A 14,497-nucleotide genomic window follows, 5' to 3' on the forward strand; every position below is an offset into this window, starting at 1 on the left:
AAATGAAGTGGTCTTTTTTCATAAGAACATGACTTAAAGTTATTTAAGCTGAAGCCCCTGATTCAGAACAAGTAGTGAAAAAACAAAATCTTTATGCATGTGATATATCCTTATATTTATTTGACCTTTCTACCTTTATTAAAGTATTTTTGTATTTCCTTTCATTCCATTATAGTGTCATTAAAGATCGAGTAGATTACCTGCTAGTCCTAATTTACTGAAGAAGCATAGATCCTTAAGCTGCTACTTAGTTGCAGAACTGGTTTTAGACTCTTGATATGCCCAGCTTATTATTCTATTAATTGAAACTTCCATTCAAGTGATCTTGAAACAGTCACCGTGATTTCTGCAGGCATGTTTGGAGTTATTAATAGAGCACTCAGTTGACATTTTTGTGTGTTTGTATATGTATACATGTGAGTTAAATTTTGGATCTTCCAAAACCTGACAAAAATGTACATGGTTTCTCTTAGCTGTATGATGTATTTTATGTTGGCTAACTTGAAAATAACTTAGGTACCTGTTTCTTGTTTCTTTTCTGTATTTTGGGGGCTCCGTGCAATACCATAATCTGGAGGGAGCTAAGAAAATATTTATTGGTTCTATAGATGTGGGAGGGACTAAAATATTTTCTCACCTGAGATTTGTTAATTGAAAGATTGTGTGCAAATTACGATGATTCGGTGGATACAGACTTTAAAATATATTTTTATGTCTTATCTAGATTTTTCTCATCTTTTGTTACTTGAAAAATATTTCAAGCTGTTCATGTACAAAAGACAATTCTTATTTTGCCTTCTGAGTGCCCTCTTCTTCCTAAATAATATAAAACAAAATTTTCTTTAGTGTTCATTACTGTATATTCAGTTACTCATGCATGCTGGAAACCTTGCCAACATTAAGACGGTCTCCTAAATATATATACAATCCATCTAACACTACCAGAGTGGTCCAAGTTATCATCTCTTGGCAAAAGCTTTTTTAAGGGCCTCTTCATTGGTGTCTCTGAATCCAATCTTTCCCTGCCTGTCTGCTTTCCTCTCTGTCTCCAGTCACTTTTTTTGTTGTTGTTATTGTTACAATTCCGTGTATTTTATTTATTATATTTTCTTTAAATTGAAGCATAATTTATATATAGTCAAATCAAAACCTCTCAATCACTAGGAGTGCCTGGCTGGCTCAGTCAGTAGAATATGCAACTCTTAATCTCAGGGTCATGGGTTTGAACCCCATGTTGGGCATAGAGTTTACTTAATAAGCAAACATTTCAGTCACAAGAAATTCCTTTGTGCTTCTTTCTAGTCTAGTTTCCTTCCTGTTTCTGAAACACTGTTACCACTACAGATTAGTTTTGAATCTTCTTGGTCTTCATATAAATGGAGTCATACTGTATGTATTCTTTTGTGTTGGTTTTCTTTCACTTAATACCTTTGATATTTATTCATATTGTTGTATATATATTGGTAGTTTGTCCCTATCTACTGCTGAGTTGCATTGTATTATATAGATATATCATGGTGTGTCTACTCTCTTGTTAATGGATATTTGAATTGTTTGCATTTTGGGGAAATTATCAACAAGGCTGCTGTAGACATTCCTGTAACTGACATTTTTTATATGAATATTTTCCTTTCTCCCTGGTAAATTCCTAACAGTGGAATTTCTGAATCATACATTTCATACTATAGAGGTTTCACTTACAAGAAACTACCTGAGTTCTGCACACTTAGTGACCTTTCTGAGTTGGCCTTATGGATTGGGGCATCCTGAGCCAGTGATCCTGTGTTGAGATGCTTCAAAGCCTTATAAAAATGCTTAGATCCCCACTTAGGGGCCTGCTGTACCTAAGTTTAGCAAGAGATTTGGAGGTAGGAATGAGGTTGATGGGCTTCGTCATTTATAAAATCAGGAGTGCTCATAAAAGAAGTAAAGCTTTGAAAGCTCCAAGTCCTGCATCTGCTTATGGTCATCATTAATCAGCTTTACGTGGAGTACACATCAGATGGAACCTGGTCAGCTGGCTTTAAATTTCAGCAAGCTCTGTTAGATGGGAACGTGGAACATCGCTATACATTTGTAGAAGTGCTGTATTGTTTCTGGTGTGAATAAATGTACCTGTGAGGTAGAAAGAAAAGGAAAGACCACCCGAGTTCTCCCAGTGCTTGTACCATTTAACACTTCTATCAATGCATGAGAGTTCCAGTTGCTCCACAGCCTCCCAGCCCATTCTTGATCGTGTGGAGGACTGAACTTTTTAAAATGAAGACCTAGTCATTTGACTTACCTGATAAAACCCAATAATGCCATCTCATTGTCTTTAAAGTAAGAATCAAATTCTTCCCCTGACCAGAAGGGCCCTGCCTAACTATAATCTTTGGCTCTAGCTGTCTCCCTCTGGTACACTGTGTCACAGTGTAGTGCTTACAGTTGCTCCAACAGGTCAGGCTTGGTTTCTGGTATCAGAGTCTTTACACAGAATTTCTTCTTTGCCTGGTTAATACTCGACTCTCTTCTCCCACTACTCACTCACCCATTTATTTTGTCAAGTCTCAGCTTAAATATCTTTCTCCTGTAACCCCTTCTTTTTGTATGTTTAGAGCATTTTGTTTTGTTTTTCTAGTACTTAACACAATTTTGAGTAATCATTGTATTTTAATATTTCTCTGTAAGCTCTAGGAAAGCAGGGATGTATCAGTCTGTCACTGTAGCATATGTAACACCAGCCATGGTGCCTGGCATATTGAATGAATGAATGAATGAATGAATGAATGAATGCTTTCAAGTGATTTTTGCCAAGAGAGAAGAGAAGAGAGATAAGAGTGAGATAAGAATAAATTAGATATTAAAGATGTCAGAGCGAGTGTATGATAGAGCAAATTCCTGAGAAAAATAGGAAAAGGTTGATAACAGATGCCAAGATGGAAGAATTACTTTTGGGAAAGAGGAACAGTCTCTATATGGAGTGAGGCAGTTGAGAATGGAAATGTGTATACCAGAGAAATTCAGAAGGGGGGTTGGTGTTAGAGTTTGTGTCAGAGGCCATGGAGATGATGTGAGTTTTTGAAGGGAGTGTAGAAGCTAGTAAATAGACTCATGGGTAGCACATTAACTGATCAGCACTTGAGGCCCACATGAGATTGGACTGCATTGTTTCCTTCTGCATTTTCTCTCTGTTATCCTGATCAAGACTGATAGTACAACAGAAAAGCATTCAATGTGAAAAGTAACAAATAGAAGTTGCTTTAAAAAAATTTTTTAATATAATTTATTGTCAAATTGGTTTCCATACAACACCCAGTGCTCATCCCAACAAGTGCCTTAATGTTTGTTTATTTTTGAGAAAAAGACAGAGCATAATTGGGGGAGGGACAGAGAGATGGAGACACAGAATCCGAAGCAGGCGCCAGGCTCTGAGCTGTCAGCACAGACCCTGATGTGGGGCTCAAACTCACAAGCTGTGAGATCATGACCTGAGCCAAAGTCACATACTTAACCAACTGAGCCACGCAGGCGCCCCAGAAATTGCCTTTTGATAAGCTCTTTCTTGTATATGCCAGATAGCATGTGAAGGTGCATTAAGTGCATTTTTTCATTTAATGTTAACTAATCTTCACAAAAATCCTGGCAGATATATACTATCTCCCCATTTTAAAAACTGAGCAAATTGAAGCTCTGAGACAAGTTGAATAATTTGTCCAGTTGGATGTAGGTAGAAATTATTGAAAAGCAAGGAGTAAAATTCAGGACGGTTTAACTCTACAGCTGATGCTTTGTTCTAATAATAATGGTTTATTTATAAGAAAATTTAGAGGAAAACATTTCCTCAGTAATCTATTTTGTTCTAATAACTGTATTTAAAATAAAAATATATTTGTTTGTAAACCTCTTCTGAAAGCAGGGCCCTCCTTATTGTCTTCTAGAAATAATCTCAATACTAAATAATATTTCCTTGAACAAAAAAAAGTAACCTTTTATAAATTGAATAGGGAAGATTTCTTGGTGATAGCTGATTTACCTGGAGGTAATTACTGGAGCTCAGATTTTAGTAACCAACATAAAACTTTTAAGTTAAAAACGAAACAAAACAAAACAAAAGAGCTTCTCATCAGTGAACAGGGCTTAAAAAACAACAACAACAACAACAACCCAGACTTAGTGATTATGTGTAATCAGCTTGTGGTCAACAAATAGCATAAACAGTATCCAGTAGGAGAGTATTGGCAGACATTTGTGATCAAGGGCAGCAAGCTTGACACAACAGCAAAGAAGACAGTTGTCCAGCCAAAGAAAAAAAAGCAAACTAGGACATCTTTGCACAGGAGAAGATAGCATGACTAACCTATTCCATTGGCTTCTCTTTGAGGACATCGTTGTGTCACATTTAAGACACTTAAAAAATTAAATATAAATTGGGGCGACATTAATAAAAATAGGCTGGTTATTTTTATTTATGTAACTTACAGGGTCATTTGCTAAGGCAAGAATAGGCTTTGTTGATGGGGAATACAGGCAGAAATGGTTGCTAGAGAATTTGGGGGAATTTGGTTATGCGGAGTATGAAAGAACTGAAAGAACATTGGCTTTTCAGTCAGAGGTTTATATTTGAATCCCACCTGTGTCTCAGTGACTTGTACTTAAGTCACTAAAGATCTCTGGACCTCATATTCAAAAAAGGAATAATTTATGTCTTTTTTGGAAAAATTTCTGTTCACATCCTCTGCTTATTTTTTAATCATATTATTTGGTTTTTTGGTGTTGAGTTGTATAAGTTCTTTATATATTTTGAATATTAACTTCCTTATTGGATATATCATTTGTAAGAGAAATTCAATACCACGAGATACCACCTTACACCTGTCAGAATAGCTGAAATCAAAAATGTAAGAAATAACAAGTGTTGATGAAGAGGAAAAAGAACCCTTGTGCTCTGCACATTTGTGTAGCCTCTGGAAAACAGTATGAAGGTTCCTTAAAAATTAAAAATAGAATTACCATATGATCCAGTAATCCCAGTACTGGGTATTTACCCAAAGAAAACAAAAACACTAATTTAAAAAGATACATGTACTCCTGTGTTTATTGCAGCATTACTTAACAATAGCCAAGATATGAAAGCAACCCAAGTGTTTACTGTTAAATGAATGGGTAAAGAAGATGTGGCATATATACACAACCAAATAATACTCAGCCGTGAAAAAGAATGAGTTCTTGCTGTTTGCAACAACACAGATGGATGTAGGGAAGATCATGCTAAGCGAAATAACTCAGTCAGAGAAAGACAAATACCATATGATTTCACTCATACACGGAATTTAAGAAACAAAACAAATGAACAAAAAGAAAAAGAGAGAAACCAACATCCGACTCTTAAATACAGAATACAAACTGGTGGTACCAGAGAGGCCGAGTGTGTGTTGGGTGGCTGGAGGGTAAAACAGATAAAGGGGGTGAAGAATACACTTACTTTGATGAGCACTGAGGAATGTATATATTTGTTGAATTATTGTATACCTGAAACTAAAATAACACTGCATGATAATTATCCTCCAATAAAAAAAAGAGAAAAGGGGAGAAAAAAGGGAATGGCATTATGTGGTCTTTCAGATGATTACCAGTCACAACAACCTGTGAGTTCTGAAAGATCACAAATTATCACAGCATCACACTTGCCTTTAATCCAGAGAAAGCCCCAGTAAATATTAGAACTTAACTATTTTATCAATGTTGCTCTTTACCCAAGTTAATAAATATATCTTAAAGTTGTTGATGGAATGAATAGATGAAAGGAGAGGTGATTTGTTTTTCCAATTGAACTTGTTTTAATAAAAGTTGTTACACAGTGGACTTAAAAGAAATTAGATAAGACATGAAAGAAACCAGATTGTGCACAAGTGTTAGCTTTAATAAAATTTGGGAAAGTGAACTATTATACTACTAATTATTGACACTTATTTCCCTGGTGAATATGGGAAAAGGATGTAAAAACCTGTAAGTTTTTGGAAGACTAGTAATTTAAGGTGAATAAGAGTCTGGAGTTTACTTTTTAGGTAACTGTGTACACATGTTATTTGTAATTGATCTGAAATATGAAAGAACTTTGAATTTGTGCTATGAAATTTAAAGATCATATATTTCAGGTGGAAAGGTGAAAAAATTAGTACATAAAAATCTGAGGTTCACCCTTCACAAATTAAGATATACTGGAATCGTGTACCATGTAGTGTTCTATAATAGGTGTTCAATTAACATGTTCTGTCAATCCTAAAATGACATCAGTGGTATGGCAAACCTTTATCATATGTAACTTTGAGAAAAAAATGTTGCAAATTCAATTATGACCTAATAAATACCTTAACAGTAGTCTTGGCTTGAGGTATGGACTGGTCTCACTAGTGCCCATATCTCTTTCCAAGTATCTGGTGATATCTTTTTTCCAAGTATCTGGTACGTTCTCCTGGTTTTGATTGCATTTCTTGAGTACGTGATAAACAATTTCTTTGCAAGTCAGTAACAAAACAGCTTTAATTACTTTTAGGTATCTTCCTTCCTTCCTTTTTTTTTTTTTTTTTTTAAGTTTACTTATTTTGATAGATCATGCATGCAAGGTGGGGTAGGGGCAGAGAGAGAGAGGGAGAGAGAGGAAATCCCAAGTAGGCTCCACACTGACCTGAGCCAAAGTCGCTAACCTGACTGAGACACCCAGGAGCCCCGGGTATCTTCCTTTCTTATTTCACATGAAATGTTTGGATATAGCTTTGTTAGAAATAAGAAATTGAAGTCATCCCTCCAGAGACGAATATTTGCTTCATTGATTTTAAAATTCAAATTTAAAATTCTTAAATTAAACCCTGTGGCTCTATTTCTTTGTCTTTCCAGATCGTAACTTTTTTTTCCATGCCAAATTATAATGTAATATTTTAAGGTATTTTAAATATCATTCAAACTCAGCCCATAGTTGCAACATATACACAGTGTTGAAATGACAGAGATGAATAGCTTTGACCAAGTTTGTACATGTGCAGGCAATAAAAGCTATGTCATCCCTGCTACCTGGTTAACTGCAGTTCATAGGATGCCATCAGTTGCAAAAGCAAACAAAAATTTCAAAAAATTTCTTGACTTCAGTGATATGACAGTTTCTAAAAATGTGAATCTTAGAATTGATGAAATAAGGTGAATCTTACCTGAGTTGGTGGTAGTCTAAACTATAACCTGGAACTGTTGCTTCTGTTGTTATTTTTTTTAATGGTACAAAACCTCTGAAGATCCATAATCTTTTTTCTTTAGCTTAAAACCAGAGATAGATATATCAGTAGCCTGAAAAAGAAATGTCAGAAGGAATCCGAACAAAATAAAGAAAAGCAGAGAAGAATTGAGACCTTGGAAAAGTATCTGGCTGATCTTCCAACTCTAGATGATGTACAGAGTCAGAGTCTTCAGGTAACATGAAATAAAATGCTCACTTTTAAATGACTTGAAAACATAACCACTTTATTAGGTTGACTCTTTAGAAATTTCATAATTTTTAGAATTTAAAATTTTGGTTCTACATTTGGCTAATTACATTAAATTGATGTGTTTAATTGCTGTCTTTAGAATTAACTTTCATTAGAAACTTTAAGCATGAGTGTATCTTTCTTGTTGTTAATTAATATATGGTTATTTGCCTGAAAAACCTGTATGTTAACTCTTTTACTTAACATTTTACTCTAAAAGGTAGTTTCTGAACCAGTCTCAGCCCCATCCCACACATATATGCATGCACCATATGTTCTCTGGCTTTACCCAATAATCTCTGGCTCAGCCAAGGCTCAACAAGATGTTTTTTGACTGTCTTTCCAGGTATTTGTTCTCTTCATTCATCTTAACCTTTCCATAAATTCGTACACCTTAGTCTGTGGTCTCCATTCACTCCTCTTACCTCTTCTGACCATTTTTCTTTTTTACAAGTACCTTATCCAGAGTCTTTCTACCAACTCTGGTGAAGCCTTTCTTCCCAAAACCTTATTTATAAATCTGTGAAACTTACTCTTCAGTCTTTTTCAGTTTTTCTAATCATGAAATTCTCAACCTCAGTGCTATTGACATTAAAGGGTAGATAATTTTTGTTCTAGGATTTTGTCCTGTGCATTAAAGGATGCTTAAGAGCATTTCTGGCCTCTACCTGCTAGATGCCAGTAGCACTGCTCCTTCCCTCCTGCCTCCCCAAAACCAAAAATGTCTACAAAAATTTCCAAATATCACCTTGGGGGAGAAATCACTCTCAGTTGAGAATCGTTGGTTTAATCCATGGAGGGTGATTATTTTGCAGACTCTAGGCCTACAAGGGATTCTCTGTCTATAAGACTGAGAGAGGATAATGTCAGGAAGGAACTAAAGAAAGTACCACAGGAGTTGGCATGAGCAGGAACAGAGAGGAATATAGATGTAAAAACACATGTTCATACCACCTTACACCATTAGGTTGGCTAATAAAAAAAAAAAAGAAAAGAAAAAAGAAAGTAACACGTGTTGGTGACAATGTGAGGAAATTAGAATCCTTGTGCACTGTTGATGGGAATGTAAAATAGTGTAGCCACTGTGGAAAACCATATGATATGCTTCTTTAAACAATAACCATCAATTCCTCTTCTGGATATACCCAAAGGAATTGAAAGCAGAGTCTCAAACAGATGTTTGTACATACATATGTTCATAATAACATTATTTGCAACAGCCAAAAGATGGAAGCAACCCAATCGCTGATGGATAAAATGTCGCATATCCATATAATTCACCTATAAAAAAGAATGAAATTCTGAAACATGGATAAACCTAAGGCCATTGGGCTAAGTGAAATCAGCCAGACATAAAAAGATAAATATGGTATGAGGTACCTAAAGTAGTCAAATTCATAAAGACAGAAAGTCAAAATGTGGTCGCTGGAGACTGAGGGCAAAGCTGGAAGGGGAGTTGTTAATGAATATAGTTTGTTTTGCAAGATGAAAAGAGTTCTGGTGATTAGTTGTACAACAATGTGAATGTAATAATACTATTTATTGTACATTTAAGCATGGTTAAGATTGTAAATTTTGTGTTCTGCATATTTTAGCATAATTAAAAATAAAATTTTTAAAGTATCCCCAAATTGAGATCATTTACCCTTCTCTCTGTCCTCTAGAAATTTCTGACCCCATTCTTTTCTTCTCCGTAATCTATTCTCCTAGCTCCTGTTACACACAAAGGAAGAAATAAAGTATTATTAAGTGCTCTAGATAAAATATACTGTGATTTTAATCACAAGCTTGTTAATAATTTAGAACACACAGTTTCTAGCAGAAACACATTTAATATTCTATGTGTTATAAACTTTAAGAATTTTCTCCTTAGCTTCAGATTCTAGAAGAAAAAAATAAGAATTTGCAAGAGACTCTGCTGGATGCAGAAAAAAAGCTTGAAGAGATCAAAAAACAGTGTCAAGAAAAAGAGGCACAACTAATATGCCAGAAAAAGAAAGAAAAGGAGTTGGTAACTACAGTTCAGAGGTAAACAAACCTTTGGCAATTTTTTATTTTTGTTACTCATATTTTTCATAAAGCATTTCACTTAAGATACATTAATTTGTAATTATTACTATATTGTTATCTTAAAGGTGAACTCTTTTTATTTTTTTTTTAATATGAAATTTATTGTCAAATTGGTTTCCATAGTAGGGGACTTTTATTTATTTATTTTTATTTTTATTTTTTAATATGAAATTTCTTGTCAAATTGGTTTCCATAGTAGGGGACTTTTATTTATTTTTTTAAATTTTTTTTTAAATATGAAATTTATTGTCAAATTGAAAGGTGAACTCTTAAGAACTGTAAGTATTATGTCATTGAAGCAGGTTGTCTTGGCTATGATTTCACATTTTAATGCAACATACTGACATCTTGCCAAAAGTTTTAGATGAGAATGGTGAAAATGTAACACCCCCTGCTGCCAAAACAAAAACAAAACAAAAACAAAAACAAAAAAACAATTAGAAACTGAAAGTATTAACACAATCTGATGGCTTTGCCAAAAAGTAAGTAAACAAAGAGAAGCAAATACTCAGACTGCACTCCTTAATGAGATACATCAAAGTGAAATAATTGACTCCCATTTTCCCTTACTGTAGAACAACAGGTATGGCTATTTTGTCATGTATCTTCCAAGTTTACTCATGTATCTTGCCTGATGGTACTCTTCTCTTTTAAATTAATATAGTTAGAATGACAGGGAATATCATTTATTAGTATATTTAGCTAATATATTTTAATCTGGAAAATTAATACTAGATTGCTAAAAAACCTAGAGAACTATGTTATATATGCAACTACATGCACTCTGTTTTATAAAACTTAAACCTTAATAGATGATCAAATATAAATAGCCAAAACTATACGGAAGAATAAGACAACAAAGCAACAAAAACTAAATTTAAGAAATATACTCCTCATGCTTTTACCAATTGCATGTAACTCTAATCAAAATCCATCTGATAATTCCATGTTAATATTGCTTTACTACTTTCAAAGCCTTAAATATGCCTGGTCTACTCTTTTTCTTAGATTTCAGTGCAGAAAACATCTGATTCTGAGACATTATGGTCTTCAGTGTTTCTAATCTCTGCTTCAAAAAATTCATACAATTTTTTTTAATGTTTATTTATTTATTTTGAGTGAGAGAGTGAGTGGAGGAGAGGCAGAGAGAGAGTGAGAGCGAATCCCAGGCAGGCTCCCTGCCGTCGGTACAGAGTCCACGCGGGGCTTGTTCTCACAAATCATGAGATCATGACCTGAGCTGAAATCAAGAGTCCATCACTTAACCGACTGAGCCACCCAGGTGCCCCCTAAAATTCATATACTTTTAGCTTTACATTTATTTTTCCCTTGGTTTTTGCTTTCTTGCTCTTTAATTTCCCTTCCTATAACTCCACATCTTATAGTCTATTCTTTATTCTCAGAACAGCTTCCTGACCTCCACTATTTCAACCATATGTTCTTTTTCTTTCTTAGAGAAAATGAGAAGAGATTTTATAGGGCATTTTGATCACAAACTCAAACTGTGCCATTTTATGAATAGAATTAGGAACACTTGAATATAATTAGTTTTGTTCCATTGTGTGCTTTTATATATTTAATATGATATACCTTCTCTTTTATTTAGATTTTCTCAAAATTGAGCCTAGTCTTTTTCATTAGACTTAGTACAGTGCATTTCAGAATCCGTGTTCCATTTTTTTACCTTGATACTTTCAGAGATGTTAGCATCCCAGAAATTTTAATTTTTAGTAGATATAAAAGACCAAATAAGGTCTTCTGTAATTCTTCAGTACTTATATAGCTATGGTGTCACTTGAACTTGGAGGTAAGGGTGTTATTTCAGTTTGCTCAGCTATATGATAAACTAAAGTTCTTGTTTCCAGAAGAACTTCAGATGTGTATGTGACTATGAATTATATCATTACATTTATCTGTGCCTATGTAATGTCTCTAAGTTTCCCACTTTATTAATATATGAGAACTCTTGGTATTTAAACATCAGATAAAAATTTTTCATTAGAAGTGAAAATGTAAGTAAGATATGTGGGTGGGATCCCTAGTAATAAAGTTGATACCTTTGCTATTCAAGAGATTTATTACTTTCCTAAGTGAGCAGGCTTCATAATATAAACAAAACAAGAATGTGTACATGAAAAAAGACTTATTTGGTACTTTTTCATGACACAGTATGTTGTTCCCTTCTCATAGCTGGTTCCTTTTTTTAAAGACCTTAATAGTTTTTACTGTAATTTATTTTTCTTAGAATGTTGTAACTACATAGAAGCAGTGTATTGACACTGATTTGGAGGGAGAAAGCTCATTCTGAAATAGAAATAATACACTTGTCACTTTTAGACTGAAAAAGCAAATAGTTTTATGACAAGTAACAATATATTACAAAGCAGTGCACTGCATTCATAATACATGAAAATTTGTCTGGTGCCATTATTTATTAACATATTGGAAGCGCTTTTGTGCCAGGTAGGACTGTCAGTTCTTTGCCCAGAATGTAGGTATGGCACTTCTTTCACTTCTTTATTTTTAGAAGAGAGAGAAAGCACAGGAAAGCCACAATACTTGAAAGAAGAAAAATAAGGGCTAGTATCCAAAATCTATAAAGAACTCACCAAACCCCACACCCGAAAAACAAATAATGCAGTGAAGAAATGGGCAGAGGACATGAATAGACACTTCTCTAAAGAAGACATCCAGATGGCCAACAGGCACATGAAAAGATGCTCAACGTCACTCCTCATCAGGGAAATACAAATCAAAACCACACTGAGATACCACCTTATGCCAGTCAGTGGCTAAAATGAAGAGATAAGATATTGTGGTTTATATACACAATGGAATACTACTTGGCAATGAGAAAGAATGAAATATGGCCTTTTGTAGCCACGTGGATGGAACTGGAGAGTGTTATGCTAAGTGAGATAAGTCATACAGGGAAAGACAGATACCATATGTTTTCACTCTTATGTGGACCTTGGGGGAGAGGAAGGGGGAAAAAAAGGGAGCCAAACCATAAGAGACTCTTAAAAACTGAGAATAAACTGAGGGTTGACGGGGGTGGGAGGGAGAGGAGGGTGGATGATGGGCATTGAGGAGGGCACCTGTTGGGATGAACACTGGGTGTTGTATGGAAACCAATTTGACAATAAATTTCATATTAAAAAAATAAAAAAAATAATGAAAATTCCAAAACTCAAACGGTAAGAAGTGTGTTTCTTTTAGTGCTCTGCAACTCTTAAGTCTGATTGTAGGCTAGAGTGGAACTATTCCGAGGTGTCTTTCTGTTTTGATTTTGGTCATTATTGTTAATGGTGTCATTCCTTTTAGCCAGAACATGACTTATTCTTTCTTTTCTCAAGATTAACATGTTTTTTTCCCTTTCAATCTTTTACTCTTAATATACCCGAGGGGCTTCCTTTTGCTGTTTTCTCTCTGTAATTCAAGTCTCTGCTATGAATAGCAGAGGAATAATACATTGCTGCTGTTATTAATGAAGGAGAAATGTAATAATTCTACTGGTTTTGGCAACAACTATCCTTACAAACAAACTTTGGCTGAGCTCAGAATGAAGGTAAAAGACATGTATCCATATAATTAGGCTCCCAAACAAAATCATCTTAATCAAGGAATTCTGCTTTTGCAGGAGAAAGAAAGAACAGGATTTGGACTGCAGAGCTCAGATTAGGGTCATAAGGAACTTCATTAGGGCCTAAGGATGTCACACACTAAGCAGCTTTGGATTCTGGTCTCAAATCTGTCATTTCTAAAAAGATGACCAGCGTCCATTGTATTTTTTACTTCTATGAGATGTAGGTGCTCATTCTTATTCATATGGAGTCTGTAAGTCTTCATTATCACTCAGTTAAAAAATATTATAGGCCCTAAGAAGGGACTATCTTTTATGTTGAAGTCATCTACCAAAATCAGCACATAGAGTGGGTTTTCTTTATTTAATTGTCTTTCTAAAACATACAGCTTGCAGCAAAAAGTAGAAAGATGCCTTGAAGATGGAATTCGCCTTCCCATGTTAGATGCAAAACAGCTTCAAAATGAAAATGATACCCTGAGAGAACAAAATGAGAATGCTAGTAAGGTCAGTTGATGTCTTTGATAATAAATATGAAATCTGTGTTATGTTGGTTATGTGTGTATGGGCATATAAGTTATAGCTACTTTATATTTTTGTTAATACTTAATAACTTAGTTTGAATGTTTTTATTTGGAAAGAAAATGACTCTTTTATTTATACTTTTTAAAATGTTTAATTTGTGCATGAGTGGGGTGGGGGGACGGGGTGCAGAGAGCAAGGGAGAGACCGAATCCTAAGCAGGCTCCATGCTGTCAGTGTGGAGCCCAATGCAGGGCTTGAATTCACAAACTGTAAGATCATGACCTGTAGCCAAGATAAAGAGTAAGATGCCTAATCGACTGAGCCACCCAGGTGCCCCTATTTAATGTGTTTTTTGTTTTTTGTTTTTTTTGAGAGCAAGAGTGAGAGCAGGGGAGGGGCAGAGGGAGAGGAGGAAAGAGAGAATCTTGAGGCTCAATGCCCAGTGCAGAGCCCGATGCAGGGCTCAATCTCACAACCATGAGATCATGACCCTGAGTCAAAATCAAGAGTTGGACAGTCAATGACTGAGCCACCCAGGCTCCCCACGTTTTTTTAAGTAGGCTCCACACCCAATGTTGGACTTGACCTCACAACCCCGAGATCAAGAGTCACATACTCTACTGACTGAGCCAGCCAGTCTCTCTGAAAATGACAATTTAAGTAAATTTAAATAATTCAAATTTTTGTTAAAGCCAAACTAAGAAGAAATTATATTGCCTTTTAGCAAAACAAAAGGGTTTCTTTTCCTTCCTAAATTGTTCGACATCTGTCTCAAAGTTATTTTTATAAATTACATAGAGTTTTATCAAGAAGTAGAGGAAAA

The 14,497-nt window shown here is 34.8% G+C and overlaps 1 protein-coding gene across 4 annotated transcripts in view; it reads left to right on the forward strand.

Annotated features, from left to right (window-relative positions):
- The window catches only part of CEP85L (centrosomal protein 85 like), a 169,039-nt gene that overhangs the window by 125,667 nt on the left and 28,875 nt on the right, over positions 1 to 14,497 (forward strand). For 2 of the 4 annotated variants that reach the window (XR_008298373.1, XM_053222328.1), the window contains exons 7-10: positions 1,303 to 1,389; positions 7,288 to 7,440; positions 9,370 to 9,524; positions 13,539 to 13,656. Coding sequence is in view for 3 of the 4 variants with exons in the window: in XM_053222328.1 (XP_053078303.1) it covers positions 1,303 to 1,389; positions 7,288 to 7,440; positions 9,370 to 9,524; positions 13,539 to 13,656 (513 nt within the window). In the remaining variant the exon portion in view is untranslated. The remainder of the gene's footprint in view (positions 1 to 1,302; positions 1,390 to 7,287; positions 7,441 to 9,369; positions 9,525 to 13,538; positions 13,657 to 14,497) is intronic. The other 2 variants (XM_027057011.2, XM_027057012.2) reach the window with 1 other exon arrangement.

Source organism: Acinonyx jubatus, chromosome B2 (genome assembly GCF_027475565.1).
Source record: "Acinonyx jubatus isolate Ajub_Pintada_27869175 chromosome B2, VMU_Ajub_asm_v1.0, whole genome shotgun sequence".
In the NCBI taxonomy this organism is placed as follows: Eukaryota; Metazoa; Chordata; class Mammalia; order Carnivora; family Felidae; genus Acinonyx; species Acinonyx jubatus.